The sequence below is a fragment of the Eremomyces bilateralis genome (assembly GCF_010015585.1).
Source record: "Eremomyces bilateralis CBS 781.70 unplaced genomic scaffold P152scaffold_22, whole genome shotgun sequence".
Taxonomy (NCBI): domain Eukaryota; kingdom Fungi; phylum Ascomycota; class Dothideomycetes; order Eremomycetales; family Eremomycetaceae; genus Eremomyces; species Eremomyces bilateralis.
The window spans coordinates 98,727-115,371 of NW_022985088.1; the positions used below are offsets into that span (position 1 = coordinate 98,727).

Sequence of the window (16,645 nt, forward strand, 5' to 3'; positions counted from 1 at the left end):
ATCTTCCATGCCGTGGTCGGAGTGCTATTCCAAATAGCATGCAAAAGCCATTGTGCCACCCAGCTCTTAAACCAGATTTTGAGAATGCTAATAGAACATTCAACGGCCGTCCAACACCTCCAACCAGTCAAAAGGACACAGCCGATATTTGCTTCGCGCAATTGTTGGCCATTTTCGTCCTGATGTGTATGAATCAAAGTGATGCATATCCTCCACTTGGTTGAGGTCGCCCGCTCTTTCCCCACGACAAGACTCACAGCTCCCAGCACAGCCATTTCCAGCCAGGCGACTCGTGGTTGTGGTAGAGTGATTCTTTCGTCCCTCCGGCTCTACTCCCAAGAAGCAAGTAGCGAACGCGGGAGCGAGTGGCCCGCATAATCGTTCAGAAGAAAGAAGATCTGTGCTCAGATTATCCCCATTTCTCGTCATTAGAATTCGTAAACCTCGTCCGGGAACGACTTCCAGAGCCGACCGTCTTATATCCTATAACCATACTGCCCCCCTCCTTGCTGGTCTTGGCTTCCAGGGTCATCCCAACCTTGTCGTGGAGGCGGTCGACTTGAGCCTTGCCCGGGTCCCGCAGTCGCCGACCTCGCCGGCCCGTTGCTCAATGTCGGCGGCTCAATCGGCATTGTTGCACTGCGCATTGGCGGTCGGAAACCTGGGGCGGTCCCAGACCTCGGAGGCGCCTGGGACGGAGCGGTGAAGTCTCGACGTGGGGGGTAGCCTTGCGATGGGCTGGCTGATGCGGGAGCGGGTGAGTACGCGCGGTAGCCGCCGGGGTTGGGGCCAGAAGTGTTGCTGGAAGAGGAATCGAAAGTTGGCATGGTGGGTGCGCGTTGGGGAGGTGGTCGGCGGGGGAGGGGACCGGTGGGAGGCGGGGCGGTGCCTGCTCGTTGGGGGTATGGGCGGGGAGTACGGGGATTGGAGGGATGGGAGTAGTTGGATGTGTTTGTATTGGACCGCTCAACGGGACTCATTTCGTACGATGGACCTTGACCGTGTGGTGCCATGCGGTCATCGAAATGCGAGTTGGGACTGAGGGGAGAAGGGCTTCCAGACGCATCACCTATTGATGTAAGTTTGAATTCAACACGTAAAGGGGTTGGGTGCTAACCTCGAAGGTTCGGCCTTGAAAAATTCGAAGGCCCTGGAGAATTTCGACCTTGCGCGGTAGGTGGTCGAACTGGTAGGGACAAGTCCGATCTCTGAGTTCCGCCAGTTACGGACCGATTTAGAGGAGCGACGCCATATCCGGGAAAATTGCCCATGGGCGAGCCAGATCTTGTAGGGTCGCTGTAACCCATGTCGCCTGCTTGACTCAGCAAGGGCGCGTGGGAACCGTAGCTGGCCTCGGAATAAGCAGACGACTGAGTCTCCGTGCGTTGTGGCATCCCAGGATGTTGAGAACTGGCCATGCCTAACTCTAGATCCGGAAGCGTTGGCTGTCTCGATATTCCAGGCGGCGGATTCCCAACTGCGGTGCCCGGCCTGGACGTGTACGGAGGAAGGGTAGTTTGTGAATCCATTCTGTTGAGGGATACTTCAGGCAACTTGCTGTCTTCATCCAGCTGGGGAATCGTTGGTTGCCGTGATGGATCGATGGGTCCTTGGACGAACCCCTTGCCGTGTTTTCGGTCCCTCATCACCTGTTTCCGTCTCTTTGCCTCCTCCTTCTCCATTGTCTTCCGAGCCTTCTTCGCTGTGATTAATTCCACTCGAGAGTCAATCTTTCGTCGACAATAGCTCGAAAGAGACCCATCCGCTGATGGAATGTAGTGCCAGAGGAAGATCAGGTACATCACGATCGATAGTATCAGACAAATGATGGAGATCACCCAGATGATCAAAGTGAACAACATGGCGAACAGGATGACGACTTGCTGTTTGTCGGATTCAGACGCCAAAATGCGAACATTGTCGAAAAACTGGAGAATGGCTGCGCGGTCATCATCTTCATTCTTTCCGGGAATGAGATCGGCCTGTAGGACCGACCATAGAGTCACGGAATTGACGACCACGCGAGGTCCCTCGGCCAAAATCAGGCGGATCGCGCCTTGAAGGAGTCAGCCATGTTCCGAATGATCTCGCAGCATGGGAGCAAGGCGTAATCTGGTGCCGTACCTTTGAATTGGAAATATGCAAACAAGGCGATATAATCCACGCCTTCTTTACTCTTGGTCAATTTGGTGAAGACGAGGAACCGCTTCCATCCTTTCCCGGACCCTGGACGAATACTCTGCAGTTTGACCGCCATGGGGTCAAGATAAGAATCGGCCACACCACCTTTTGAAATGACTCGGAGAGCGCGTAGCCACTCGAATATGATCAAAGCGACGGAGAGGATGATACAGACTGCAAATATCCATTTCGACACCGTGAACGGAATTGCAGGCTTTACCTGCCCAGCCCATCGATTGAACGCAAGGAGGTTAACGGCGGTGAAGATGTCCGCTGCGAAGACGGCGATGGAAATGATAATAAGCATCCACAACCAGATATACGAAAAGAAGGTAAAGCATGATGAGGTTCGGAAATCGTCGAGATTCTGCGCGCGAACTTAGCCATGGCCGTCTTAGAGTTTTAGAGATTCAGATGTACTGACCACATACTCCCACTTATTCGCCTCCCGCACCGGACCGCGCATTTTCGAGCCTCCCAAACCCATCTTGAATGGGAGGCGGATTCGGACGGTTTTGGAGTATGACTGAGATCTTCGAAACGGGAAGCGATCGAAGTCAGGAACAGGCCGGCTGCTCCTTTACGCGCAATCAGGCACGCCTCTCAGGTCAAAGGCAAGGTGGATGAAACGAGTGATCAATCGGAACCATGCCTCGTCGTCGCTGTGTCGTGTAGATTGAGCGGAGGATGCAAGTGGTCGCAGGATACTGCGCAGAAGAGTGTCGAGGGAGCGTCGAGCGAGAGTCAACCGAGTCGCATTCAAGAAAGTCCGACAATAAGATACGATCGGTTTCAATAAGGAGTGTAATTGTGCCGGTGGCCGTTTCGGTAGAAGTCCTATTCAATGAGTGACAATAGGGGACAGGAAACGCGGGGGGCTTGTCTGTGTCTCCCAAAAAATAACCAACACAATTCTGACGATTCGTATCTAGTGAAACATAGCAATGAAGGAACGATAGTAGCCAAATAATGGCATCCCCAAGAGTTAGTGATTGAAAGACCTGAGTGAGGTTGGACTTTGGAGAGCAAACGGTAAAGATGGTGGAGCTGGAGAGATATGCACTGTGCCGTGCGATGGGGCATCATTAGCTGGGGCCATTCCTTCTAGGGACGGGGAGTTTAGAGTTCAAGCGGAACTGCGGAAGATGAGGAATGAACCTACTGGGAAGGTGCAACCATCGAACAGGGACCCCCTTGCGCCAAGATTTCCCTTCGTTTGAAGTTTGGAGATTCGGACCCAAACTGGTCAAGACCGGCCAAGATTGGTTAAGCTTTAAATCTCAAGAAATTGATCATCCTGTCGTGATTCTGATGTTCCGGGTCCATTCCCCCTCCAGGACGCTGATGCGTCCATCGTCAGGAACGATCGACTCTTAGTTACCAACTCAGGCTGGAGGACTCAGGAGGAGGATGTGAATGGCGAAGATTATCCCGAGAGCTGAAGTCAGAAGTGTCACTTGTAATACTACTAATTACACATAACCGTTTCTGCCACCCATAGGCTCTCCAGCTTGCATTTTCCTGGGCAAGAGAGGGTTATCATCACGTGTTTCGATTTTCCACAAGCTGGGATCCTAATCCCCAGGATTTCTGGAGATTCCTTCGGTACTACGGAGTGCCTATGTGTGTCCTTCGCGTCATTGGACAACTTCACCGTAAGATATAAATAGTAGCAGAGTGTTGGTACTATCCCAGAGTATCACTACTACCTTATACGGGGAAGCGCCCGTACAACGGCACTGCATCCATCATTCTTCCTGCTCACAGTCCCATCATTGATCCATAGAGCTCTCCAGCCTCAATCTGCATCTGGAGCTGTATCACGTGTTCTCCACCCATTCCTCCCGGGCCCGAACCGATGATCTGTTCTCCTAGCAGACGGAGCTGCATCGGCATCTGCGGATTGCCATATCGCTCGATGATATCGCTCTTTTCCACTCCGGCGTTGAATCGAGCCCATTCCTCGTTCCGGGACAATCCCATGCTCAGGACGTCTTCATCGTCTTGCGCCGTCCACCACGGAGGGAGCACGCCGTTGCGACTCTTCGCTTTCGCTAGGAATCGTCGGAACGGGCGCCCACTGGCACCATCTTCGGTTTCCATAGAAAATTCGCCAGAGAACTTGTAATCGTCCTCTTGCCGAAGACGGAAGCAGTCGATCAGGAGTCGGTAAGTGTCTTCTTTGGGGCGGTTGTGCAGCCACGTCTTGCTATGGAGGGCATGGAATGGCTTGTCGATGGCGACCTGGAGGCCTTTAACTCTTCGGCCTGAAGAAGAAGACGAAGACGTGTTGGTCGGACCGTTGGGTCCACAGCTCCGTTTGTGCGTCTTCCAGTCGGCTTTCTGGCACGCTTTGGAACAGTATTTGGTCGAACGACAGCGCGAGCAAGTCAAGAGGCTCCCGGATGTGGTTTCGGGCCCGGTCTTTTCACATTTCGCACATTTCGGTGCCTCGTTGGATTCCGAACGTGGAGTGGTCTCGGTCGCTTGGCTAGAGTCAGTTACCAAACCACCAGTATCATTGGGACATCTTTCGACGCCCTTGGAACACGGTACCAGGGGTTGTTGTTGTTGTTGTATTGGCAGACATTGTCTCCGGCTTTGTTGACACTTCCGGTACTTAGTAGTGGGTGCTAGCGAGCGGCTCGGATTGAGTAATGAGTAAAGACAACTTTGTAGATGCCTTGGAGGTAGGAAGGTCCCTATTCTTCAACTGAGTTCTCCGTTCGCCGGTATAGCGGAAGAAATAAAAGAATACCGGTAATGGTACGAAGTCCATGCCAGGAGCCAGCAAACACCAAGGCTCGTCCGGGAAAAAGCACACATATCAGGAGCCCCTCTTCTTCGTCAGCCCCTATTTTGGTCAGCTTGCAACACCAAATATACACAACGTATAGATCACTTTGCTCTACAATAGATCAACCGATTGAAATTTATATCTATTCTAATTGAATTTGTAGGCAAAGCGACTCAAAATCATCCTTTTGTGCGTCTTTAGGAATGTCCCGCGTTGCGGCGATATTTTTTGACAGCATTTTGTTCCGCCTTCTATGCCGCCTCTTCCACAGCCACAATCTGATTAATTCTTACAAATCTTTCGTTCTGATCAACCTGTATCTACTCTCTTCTTCTTTTTGCCTGTAGATCCGCCTAGATCAAGAATGTTTTTCTGGGACTGTGCAAGTTGCGCTTTAAGTGCGGTGACTTTGGTATTCGTCACCGAAAATGCCTTGAACAATTTCCTCTGGAGCCCCCGGAAATCCCGCGCGGTCATGCCGTCGTATTGCTGTAAATATATATGTCTTTGGGCCTTTTGGCGTAGCGAATGTATAGTCATATTGAGGTGTAGGGGGCAGGGGTCACAGTGCGTTGTATAATATGGTTTCGTTCAATTAGTAGCTATTTAATACTTTGATTGGGTTGAAGGAGACCATTGCTGTTCCGCGGAACCCAGCACGAATATTATAAAGTGTCAAGGCTTCAAATCGCGACTTACTGTATATTTTTTAAATTATGCTTTTTGACAGGTGCAGAGTCATCATGAGAGGATAATAAGGACAATTGCTTACGGTACTTGGCCTTTAGGGGGGAGAAACAAGCGATATCAAGGGGCTGTAGAAGGTGGTATTTGTGATGACCTAGTTATATGACTATATCCCTTCTTAAAGGTAGGTTATATCATTAGAACCTCTGAGTTTTGACTGAGCAATACAAAGTACAACTGTCCGAGATGCTAGAGGGGCCAACAAGTTAGCGAAGACTACAGATCGTGAACAGACTGGACACGTATCAGGAAGGCTTTAATAAAGCTTCAATTGTATTTGGATATGGACTGCCTTAACCTCGTCACCAGCCTTTCCCTCCGCATTCATCAAATCCATCCTGTCGAGACGTAAAGGTAGCAATGGAATGTAAAAAGCAAATCCTTTTTATTCTACAATAAGAGAAGGTACAGAACAATGATGTGCAATCCCAGCCGTGCGAACGCCGGTCTAAAGCTTGCTATGTGAAATAGGTATCATGCGCTAGCCATGGCGAATGCGATCATAGCTCATCGTGCACGCTGGGCTCATCGTCCTCGCCATCGTCACCGGAACCAGCAGCGCCGTAGAGTTTGCTGGTGATGGGGTAGGCGACGTTGCTGAGCTTCTCCTTCTGCTCCTCCAGGTCCTCGGACGTTGCCGTGGCAGCGTTCTCTTCAAGCCAATCCTGGGTTTCCTTGACGGCCTCGAGGATCTAGATGGAGTTAGTGGGCGCTTCGGTAGGAAGGCGAGGGAAAACTTACCGTCTCCTTGTCGTCTTCGTCAATCTTGCCGCCAAGTCCCTCGTCGTCATTGACCTGGTTCTTCAGGCTGAAAGCGTAGTTCTCCAGGCCGTTGCGAGCTTCGATGCGCTCACGAGTAGCCTTATCTTCATCGGCGTACTTCTCCGCCTCGGCCACCATACGTTCGATTTCTTCGGCGCTCAAGCGACCTTTGTCGTTCGTGATGGTGATGGACTCTGACTTGCCGGTTCCCTTGTCACCAGCCGAGACCTTCAAGATGCCGTTGGCGTCGAGCTCGAAGGCAACCTCGATTTGAGGTACACCACGGGGCGCGGGAGGGATGCCGGTAAGTTCGAATTTCCCGAGGTTGTTATTGTCCTTGGTCATGGATCGCTCGCCCTCGTAAACCTGGATCAGAACGACGGGCTGGTTGTCTGCTGCGGTCGAGAAGATCTGGCTCTTACGGGTGGGGATCGTGGTACCACGTTTGATCAAAGTGGTCATGACACCGCCAGTGGTCTCAATACCAAGAGTCAACGGATTCACGTCCATCAGGATAATCTGGCTGGTGGCATCATCGCCACTCAGGATACCACCCTGAACAGCAGCACCATATGCGACAGCTTCATCAGGGTTCACATCCTTGCGGGCTTTCTTTCCGAAGAATTCCTCAAGCATAGCCTGGACCTTGGGGATACGAGTTGAACCGCCGACGAGGACAATGTCATCAATATCGCCCTTCTTGAGCTTGGCATCTTTCAGCACCTGCTCAACCGGCTTCAAAGTCTTCTTGAAAAGGTCGTTGTTGAGTTCCTCGAACTTGGCTCGGGTGAGTGTCTCGGAGAAGTCTTGGCCGTCATGGAAGGACTCGATTTCAATACGGGTGGACATTTGAGAAGAACTGGAGTCAATGTTAGCCATTGCGGGGATAATCTCACTAGGTGCACTTACAGGGTTCGCTTTGCTTTCTCGACTTCACGCTTCAGCTTGCCCATGGTCTTGGGGTTCTTGGTGATGTCGGTATTGTGTGCCTTATTATACTTCTTGGCGAAGAAGTTCACAATACGCTGATCGAAGTCCTCACCGCCGAGATGAGTATCACCAGCGGTTGATTGCACCTCGAAGACACCATCCTCAAGAGTCAGGATGGATACATCGAACGTGCCACCACCAAGGTCGTAGACAATGATCTGGCGTTCTCCTTCACCTTTGTCCAAGCCATATGCGAGAGCCGCGGCGGTCGGTTCGTTGACGACACGAAGAACGTTCAAGCCAGCGATAGTACCGGCATCCTTGGTTGCCGCTCGTTGGGCATCGTTGAAGTAGGCGGGGACGGTGACGACAGCGTTGACGATCTTCTCTCCAAGATAGGATTCGGCAACTTCTTTCATCTTGCCCAAAACCATGGCGCTGATCTCTTCCGGTGTGAACGTCGTGTCATCACTAAACTTTGGTCAGCCACTTATCTAGCAGATACTCAAATTTCTGACTTACCCATGGACATCAACCTGGACACGTGGCTGGCCACCCTTGTTGAGGACTTTGAAGGGGAAGTGTTTGATATCGGATTGGACCTCTTTCTCCTCAAACTTCCGGCCGATTAGGCGCTTCACGTCGTAACTAGAATAATCCCATGAGTCCATGTTTAACCTGCAGAGCTATTGACACTTACACTGTCCGCCGGGGATTGCTGGCAAATTGATTCTTTGCGGCGTCTCCTATCAACCGTTCCTCATCTGTGAATGCGACCCAAGACGGTGTGATTCGGTTTCCTTGGTCGTTGGCAAGGATTTCGACCTTTCCACCCTTCATTACACCGACACAAGAGTAGGTAGTACCCAAATCAATACCGATAACCGGACCTTGGACTTTGCCATTGTTCTCACTCAACGGTACCTGATCTTCAGCCTTCGCGGTTCCCACCAGAAGCATGGGGACCATGAGGACAAGACATAGATAGAGAAGAGTAGACCATTGGAAGCGGGATGACTTTGTTTGACGCTGCGATAACCGCGAGGGTGACCGCGAGCGCGATCGAGGAGGTGCCATAATGGTCACCTATGTGAAATGGAGTGTGGGAGAATGCAGAAGGGGGAATGGGGAGGGTGAGACACCTCAAGAAAAGAAAAGAAAAGAAAAGGCCAGTTGTTCTCACTGGGGGCAATGAGGCAGGTGGTGTAAAATTGGGAGGTCGTGGAGAAGGGGAAGAAAGATTTATATCAAGAAATTATTGACAAGTGTTAGGTACTGAACTTGAAGCTCCAACTGAATGACACCTGTCCAGTGCGGCGTCGGACACTGCGGTTAATGTTCGGCACTAGTTTACAATCGTACTTGCCACGCACGTGATATCTGGATACACCTTACATTTTCACGTGACATATACGGCTATCTCTGTCACGCCGGACTGACACTTGCCGTTTCTCTGGTGAATATAACTTTAGGACTCTGCAGACTCTGCAGTGTCCTAAAGTAGTGCAGACGATCTTGAAACGCCAAAGGACTGATGTATTCTTGTTGCATTCTAGCTCAGCAATTATTCATTATTGCCGCTGTTGTGTCACACATGTATATACCATGTCTATAGCTTCTGCTTGGACTCATTACCGGTCTTGATCTTTCCTCCTCCACGCCCAGCAAAGCCCCAGCGAATTTGGTTTGGCATCTGGACCTTGACATCCAGCTCATCAGCCCAAGAGAAGACCAGGCCCGGATTCTTTTGAAACATCCTTCCGACGAACACCGCATCGATCCCATTCTCAAGCAGCACATTGGCTTGTTTCCCAGAAGTTATGGCACCCACCGCGGCCACGACCATTCTATCGCCAATCGCCTCCTTGATTGCCAAGGAGAATGGAGCTTGATAACCAGGACCGCCTTTGATTTTCTGCTCTGGGTGGTTGCCCCCCGAAGACACGTCGAGCACATCCACACCCCTGTCGGCGAGGATTTTCGCCAGCTCTATGGTCTGGCCCAACGTCCAGCTGTCCGCGCCATATTCGGTCTCCTCGAGCCAGTCCGTTGCACTCACCCGGAGGAACAACGGCATGGCATCGGGGATCGTTTGGCGAACCAGGTCAACGATCTCCACAGTTAACCGAATCCGATTTTCGAAGGATCCGCCGTAGTTATCGGTCCGCTTGTTTGTGGCGGGGGAGAGGAACTCGTGCAATAAGTATCCATGAGCATTATGGATCTCAATGGCGTCGAATCCCGCTGCCACGGACCTCTTCGTTGCAGCTACGAATGCCGCCTTGAACTCTTCGATGTCATCTTTTGTCATGGCCTTCGGGACTGCATAGTGCTCATCAAACTTGAGCCCTCCGGTAGGTGCTTTGACATTATTTGGCCAACCGTCCATCTGTGTCGGGCTAGTCAGAGATATTGTTTGGCATGGAACAGGTTTCTTACGCTCTCATCAGCGGCATGCCCCATATGAATCCAGGGCGCCACACAACTAGCCTTCCTTCCAGCATGCGCGAGTTGGATCATGATCTTCTGGTTTTGGCTGTGTGCAAACTCCACAGTTTTGCGCAGTGGTTCGATCTGAGAGTCCTTCCAAATTCCCACGTCTTGCGGCGTGATCCGGCCTTCTGGAACGACTGCTGCGGCTTCGATGCACGAAATTCCTGGGCCTCTCTGAACAATTCCTCCCATGTGGGTGTGGCCCCACATTGTATAATGGCCTTAAAACTGTCATTCATTGGTCCTCCATGCCAAGAGTAGGCTTTCCAGCTCAATTGTAGGCCTGGTTGGAAGATTCTTGTATGCTTCCGAAAGAATGAAAGGTTCCAAACTAACCATCTTCTGCTGAATACTGGCAAAGAGGAGACAGCATTATCCGATTTTGGAGTGTCAATCCTCGCAATTTGATCGGCTGGAAAACCTTCGGGATCGGTTTATCATCTGGCTGCTCAACCGCCGTCCCCGCAGGGGGATTTTGCAACGGGGTGAAGTACGGGATCTGGTCGATATTAGCCATCTGAGGGGTACCTGATTTAGACTCTGATTTCCTTACCCCTGGAGCGGGCTCGTTCGTCAACTCCTCTCGAGTAAAGCCGGATGACGACATTATTGAAAATACAAAGAATCTCGGGACGCACTCAATTGGCGTAAGCTCAAATTAAAATAGAATCTGGCGATTTAGAGAATTCAATGAAGCAAGTTCCCGGGCCTTTCGGTATATATATTGCCGTAGATCGCATCCAAAGCCTTGAGTTTCTTGGCTGCACGTTAAACTTGCCTCACTGAGTTAGTAAATAATTCCGAGCTCGGCATAGGTTTCGGCGCTTAGAAATCAAACCTTAAACCGAGAAATTTTGATCTTCACCAAAGAATGGCTAGTTTTGCCTCAAACTACAATTTCAACGGTGGTGGAATCGCTGTGTGTATAATTTACGGGTACTTTAACGTCATCGATCCCGCATATCATTGGCTCCCCTCAACTTCTTTTTCAAACCAACTGGAGTGCGTGAGATATATCTGTACCTACCGGTAGGTATTATGTACGCGAATATGAACAAGGCGCGAGTCCATCTTAGAAATTGAGAGCCCTTTACTTTGATGCCCTCCTTAGCGTATATCTCTAGCTAGAGGCACCGCAAGCCGAAACAAGTAACGATCGAGCCGCAAATCTTCGACGGTGACGGGGTATATAACGATTGTTGAGCGTCTTCGACAGCCATGGGGAATCCTTCCGGGCCATCAATTCCTCTTTCGGAAACTCCAGCTTGTACAGCCAGGCTTACCAACCATCGAGCGGCTTCATGTTGAGCATGAGATTCTTTGGCTTCGATGTTGGCCCGCCACTCTGGGGTTCCATCCGATAGTCCGGATCCGCGAAGGATATGTCGAATCGCCCGACCCATGCGGCCAAGAGGCACGCAAACTCCGCCTTTGCAAAGTTTTGCCCGATGCAGCTCCTTGGACCGTGTAAGAAGGTGAGGAAAGAGAAGTTGCTTTCAGCCCCTCCACTGTTGCTCTTCCCCGGCGCCAGCCACCGCTCGGGCTTGAATTCCGCGGCATCTTGACCCCACAGCTCTTTGCTACGATTGACGGCCCATGGCGCCAGAATGACCGTGGTGCCTTTGGGAATTCGATTTCCAAGGATGGTCGTATCATGTGCGGCTATGCGCAGCGTAAGAGCCACAGGTGGCAGTAACCTGGACGCTTCGTTGCACACCGCATTCAGATATGGCAAGCGGTCGAGCTCAGCGGCGGAAATGGACGAGTTAGGGTTCGAGAGAGATGGAAGAGAGGTTCGAACTTCTTCGCGCAGTCTTTCTTGAACATCGCGGTGCTCGCAAAGAAGGTACGAAGCCCATGCCATGCTTGATGCTGTCGTTTCATGACCCGCGGCCAGGAAAGTCATCAGTTGGTTGACCAAATCCTCGTCGCAGAAACCGCCCGACTGTAACGCCACCGATATAATGTCGACATCTGTCGATTCGCCTTTCTCCAGCTTTTCCCGCTTTGCTCGGATGAGATCTCGCGACACATCCTTGATGGTTTCCGCCGCCTTAACGTTTCTCGAATTTCCAGAGAAAGGAAGCATCCTGAGAAACCAAGAGGGAAAGACAAACTGGGCTATAGCAAAGTACTTCGCTGCTCCTGATGGTGATCGAAAGACGGTACGATATGTCTTGTACAGTGTGCTCTCTTCGTCCTGAACGGCTCGAAAATCCTGGGCCATCCCCGCAACTCCAATTATGTCTAATGTCACCCGACTGGGCCAGCTTGCTGCATCGAACACTGCACTGTCTCTTTTCACACCGCCTTCTTCATCTGGCTGATGAACTTCGGCTGCCATGGCGTTGGTAACCTCGCGAGCTTTGGACCAGAACACGGGGTAGAGATCCTTGATGTGACGGAATGCGAAGGCAGGCATGAGATGTTTTCGTTGGCGCTGTTGATATAAGTTCAATTATCTCACACCCACATCTAGAAATGCTATTGCTTACCTTATGTTCATCACCTTCAGCTAGCAAAATCCCAAAGCCAAGTACCCTACGACATATATTAGCACTCATACACTACAAAATTTCACGGTTCAAATAGCTGGAGAGCATACTGTCCAAGTCCCCTCCTTAACTGGTCCGGTTTGATGAAGGTGTAGCTCTTCGCCACCAGAACCTCCGCTAGAGCCTTCGGAGATGTCACCAGAACTCTCTCGTTATTAAACATATGGTGGTATAGGATGAGTCCTTCATTCGGGATTTCATTGATCCACCGTTCCATGGGTACGCCATTGGGATCACGAAGAATAGTAGGAAATTGCCCGGCTATCAATGAGCCCCCCTATTTATGGGTTAGCGTGTTAAACATGCCACAAATTTCGCGCGGGATAGATATCCAGGTGCCATCACTTACTGGGACCTTGGGTAGATAACGCAGAGGACTAAAGATGTGGGGATAGAGGAACAATTTCCATATTGCGAAGGCGGAGAACTGGATGCTAAAGATTGCCAAAAACGTCCTAACAAGAGAGCTTTGAATGGAATAGGCTGGAGCAACCCGTAGAAGGCATAGGGATAATGCAAATGCACTTAGCAAGAGATAGGAAATTGTGCCCATTGCGAAATCAGTAGCGATGCCAGTCGAATATCCAAATCAAGACAGGAGACGCAGCTGGTTGGCCTGTTTAGAACTGTTGAAGAGCATTAATGTAGCTGATCTGACAGGTCGCTGGTATTCCCACCAAGTTAAATGGTATCCTTGAGGCTTGAGCAATGCTACATATAGGAAAAAACAGACGACATGCGATGACGAGTCCTTTAGAGGCCTGAGTTACGGGAGCCATCTACCCGGCGTGCAAAAGAATGTTCCTGCTCCGCACCAGACCCTGACAATGAGCGATGGGTAAGGCTGGGTGTGGACGACTCGAGAGTTTGGAGTGCATGGATCGAAGACAGATTGTGCAGTTTACTCCGCACGGCGCAATCATCACCCCGATGTTTAGGCGACTCGATTACGCCGCGCCGTTTTCCACGTACTAATTATGCAAAGCGAATGAATCTGATCCCCCTCTAGGGTGGGGATTAGGTTACTATAATAGTTAACTTAGTTACTGAGACCTGAGAAGGTAATTAGTTCGTCACCTTTGACGTCCTCCAGTCCACCACTCCGTGTAACCAGGGGTAATTTACGAGCGACTTCATTGAAAGAATGCAAGCCGGTAATACTATGCCTCTGGAGGCCACGTAGGTCAAAAACGAGGGAGTGATGTATACCTTTGAGGCCCTAGTGGGATGCTTCAAGACTGTCAATGTCTTCAATTGACAATTCCTAACGCAGACCCGACTTTCTAGTATCGGTCCAAATCATGGGAGAGTCCAGTTCCGTCGTTGGCAGACTCGGTTTGGTTTGATAACTGTCAAGTCTTAATTTGATGCATTCGAACATGTACTCTAGGAGGGTAGAGCACCCAGATAAAGATAAATACCTATTGTATTTTATCTCTATTTGTACATGTATCCAGCTAATTCTCGGAATAATGTTGCTGAAATTGGTTCTCGCCGGACCCCTCGCGATCCACATCCCTCACCATCTGCTCCAACGGGCATTTCCATGGTCGAGCCTCTTCCAGTGAGGCGGATCGGCGTCGCCCATCTCCCCTGATCGCTTGAGGTTCATCACCGGGGGTCCCTTCGCGATTGGCAGGCAGATTAGGGGAGAGGAAGGGCGGAGGTGGTGGGAAGAGAAGTTGGATTTGGGGGTTTCCTTGGTGCCATTATGGCTGTCGCTTGGGAATATATGCTGGTTACCGTCTTAACAATGGCTTAAGGAAAGAAGATTCAGTTTGATACTTGGAATTGCGGGAATTCCTCACTTATATTTCCTATATAAACCATGATCATGTGTACCAGGTACCCATTGCATGGTCCGTTTCCACCATCGGCTCTTTCCAGTCTTCAGTCATTCCAGTGAGTTTCTCGTTTCCAAGCTTGTCTTGCCAATGGCTCTCCCCATCATCGTTTCAAACCCAACTGGACGAATCCTACTTTGGACGTCTTCGCCAGCCTACGTAAACAGAGTCGTAAGTATCAACCTACTAGATTACAGGTACCTCTCCAGAGGGCGCAAGCCGAAAAGAAGACAACGATGAAGTTTTGATTCACTGGTGGCATGCTTCAGGGCCATGAATTTCTTCCACCACTGATGTAGTGTATCGATAAGCGTAGTGATTGCGTCTGGCCATGATAATTCTACCATAAATTTAGTGTGCTGTTGATATTATGGCCATCGAACAAAACTCAATATTGATTATCAACTCTACCACAAAGGAAAGGGCATCAGACAGGCAAGGACTGGAAAGTGTGGGGCGTATTGGCCTGTTCATCGGCTTGAAAAAGCATTAGGAACAACTATGGTAGGAAAAGCAGTGGTATGAAAAGCAGGACCAACATGATCCTGCGACTGATATAACAACAAAACAAGAAAGAAAAATCGAGACCCAGGGTATTTATCATGAACCCGTAACACCCGTGCTCCATGTCGTCGCCGGACAAGATGCAGGAGTGGCTCGAAGTGTGAACCTTCCACCAAGGCACCAATGATAATGAAAATGTCTGCAACTCCAAGGTTCTCCGCAGACCCAAACTCCTCGCTCCTCGCTATTCATTGTGTGGATGAGACACTGACATCAAGACAGGAGCATCTCTTGTGGAGTGCTCCCCTCACTCCTGGTCCTCCTGGTTCTCCTGATCCTCAGCAAGAGCTTCCAAGCGTTCTCGTTCGGTCACAAAGCCATCAGCAGACAGGCAGATCTCCCCCTCAATCGTGTGCACGACATCCCAATCAGCCACGCCATTCACCAACGGGGGCGCCACTCGTCTCAGCCAAGTCTCTTCATCTTCATCAGAGCGTTGTTCGTAGTCTTCCTCAGATTCGGCATTGGTAGTGGGTTGAGGGGAGTTATCACGATCAGCGAAGAGACGCGCGAGGTCGGAGGGGGGTCGGGGAACGTCGTCCAAGGGATGGGATTGTGCGACGTCAATCAGCTGGCTGAGAATGGTTGAGAATGTCAGTTCTTTGGGAAGATGGGAGGGCTGAATGGATCACACTTACTCCGAGGTCTGGGCACACAGCCGCTCTAAAGCATCACGTTGCCTGCCAATTTCCTCGGGGTCGGTCTGTTGGAGATTGCTAGAGGCGACGGCACCGTAGGCATGCTGATATCCTTCTCCAAGCAATTGAGAGGTATCGGACTGAACAAAGGGAGTGGATTAGCATTGGTAGTACGACATCCAGAGGGATGCGAGACCTGTCACAAGGGGAAAATTGAATGCGGGCACTCACAGTTGGAGTGGAAGATCGCTCCCTCCCAAGACAGGACATGCAGATTCCCATTTTGTACGGTAATGAACGAACGAATGAGACAATGAAAGCAAGAGAGCTAGGATGAGCTTGGAAGGAACGCTGGGAATGCTCTGTTAGGCAGAATGAAGGAATGGACCTGAACAATGTTTCGATATGCAATTCGATATGCAGTGTAGAAGTTGGTGAGTGTAAACATTGAACTCGACGAAGTGACATAATTAAGAGGAACCAAATGCAGTGAAGCAGATCAACAGATTGTCGTATGCAGGCCGCACGCCGCACGCCGGAGGAGGCAAGGCGACGAGGCAATAAGGCGACGAGGCACTGAGGCGTTATGGCGATGCAATGTGGCTGCCTGGATGCGGTTGTGGCGGTGAGGAGGTTATGCCGTATGCCGGTATGCGTGTGATTAGCTGATTATGTAATCAGAAGAGCAAAAGGGAGGGTGGTCTGTGGTCTGTGGAGTTTCACTCTGGCTGGGTGAAAAACCCCCTGTCCTGGCACAGAGCCACAGACCTCCATGTCGTTTTGAAAGGAAGCATGAACATCAGTTCAGTTGATGAACCGAAGCAAAACAAGACAAGCAACTGCAGTATTCTATCAAGTATTTCATCAGATGTCTACATGTGTTCTCAAACACCTGCTGGCCTTGTTGCCCCACCAATTTTTGGCATAGAACTGTCAGATACTACCAGACATGTAGGTAGAGTAAAGTATCTCTCAGTTGAGGACAGCCGTACGTAATAGAACCAGTCGATCACTGTAACTCTACATTGCTTTCGAGTGAGAGCACTGAGCACATATCCCGACCTTCTGATTATGTAGTGTTTCATAATATGATATATGTCAAGTTATGTACCGAGTGCCGCCCCCTGACATTCA

At 50.4% G+C, this 16,645-nt stretch overlaps 6 protein-coding genes across 6 annotated transcripts; all 6 read right to left on the reverse strand.

Moving 5' to 3' along the window:
* Positions 1-375: 375 nt before the first annotated feature.
* P152DRAFT_147685 (uncharacterized protein) lies at positions 376-2,768 on the reverse strand. Its single transcript, XM_033673903.1, has 4 exons — positions 2,606-2,768; positions 2,125-2,548; positions 1,118-2,056; positions 376-1,069 (listed from the first exon to the last, which is right to left on the reverse strand). The coding sequence occupies exons 1-4, from the start codon at positions 2,666-2,668 to the stop codon at positions 477-479; spliced, it is 2,019 nt and encodes a 672-aa protein (XP_033531371.1). The 5' UTR covers positions 2,669-2,768; the 3' UTR covers positions 376-476.
* Positions 2,769-3,666: 898 nt separating this feature from the next.
* P152DRAFT_461129 (uncharacterized protein) lies at positions 3,667-5,146 on the reverse strand. Its single transcript, XM_033680052.1, has 2 exons — positions 4,738-5,146; positions 3,667-4,667 (listed from the first exon to the last, which is right to left on the reverse strand). The coding sequence occupies exons 1-2, from the start codon at positions 4,769-4,771 to the stop codon at positions 3,943-3,945; spliced, it is 759 nt and encodes a 252-aa protein (XP_033531372.1). The 5' UTR covers positions 4,772-5,146; the 3' UTR covers positions 3,667-3,942.
* Positions 5,147-5,969: 823 nt separating this feature from the next.
* On the reverse strand, positions 5,970-8,698 carry P152DRAFT_422186 (DnaK-type molecular chaperone bipA). The gene is made up of 5 exons (XM_033677185.1): positions 8,118-8,698; positions 7,940-8,065; positions 7,397-7,888; positions 6,467-7,346; positions 5,970-6,417 (listed from the first exon to the last, which is right to left on the reverse strand). Exons 1-5 carry the CDS (start codon positions 8,492-8,494, stop codon positions 6,226-6,228), a joined length of 2,067 nt encoding a protein of 688 aa, XP_033531373.1. The 5' UTR covers positions 8,495-8,698; the 3' UTR covers positions 5,970-6,225.
* Positions 8,699-8,957: 259 nt separating this feature from the next.
* On the reverse strand, positions 8,958-10,796 carry P152DRAFT_461131 (NADPH dehydrogenase). The gene is made up of 4 exons (XM_033680053.1): positions 10,464-10,796; positions 10,247-10,409; positions 9,857-10,131; positions 8,958-9,806 (listed from the first exon to the last, which is right to left on the reverse strand). Exons 1-4 carry the CDS (start codon positions 10,515-10,517, stop codon positions 9,027-9,029), a joined length of 1,272 nt encoding a protein of 423 aa, XP_033531374.1. The 5' UTR covers positions 10,518-10,796; the 3' UTR covers positions 8,958-9,026.
* On the reverse strand, positions 10,795-13,314 carry P152DRAFT_422194 (cytochrome P450). Its single transcript, XM_033677186.1, has 4 exons — positions 12,815-13,314; positions 12,516-12,742; positions 12,406-12,451; positions 10,795-12,350 (listed from the first exon to the last, which is right to left on the reverse strand). The coding sequence occupies exons 1-4, from the start codon at positions 13,016-13,018 to the stop codon at positions 11,190-11,192; spliced, it is 1,638 nt and encodes a 545-aa protein (XP_033531375.1). The 5' UTR covers positions 13,019-13,314; the 3' UTR covers positions 10,795-11,189.
* A 1,416-nt stretch (positions 13,315-14,730) lies between these two features.
* P152DRAFT_461133 (uncharacterized protein) lies at positions 14,731-15,970 on the reverse strand. Its single transcript, XM_033680054.1, has 3 exons — positions 15,743-15,970; positions 15,512-15,651; positions 14,731-15,448 (listed from the first exon to the last, which is right to left on the reverse strand). The coding sequence occupies exons 1-3, from the start codon at positions 15,791-15,793 to the stop codon at positions 15,121-15,123; spliced, it is 519 nt and encodes a 172-aa protein (XP_033531376.1). The 5' UTR covers positions 15,794-15,970; the 3' UTR covers positions 14,731-15,120.
* Positions 15,971-16,645: the final 675 nt, after the last annotated feature.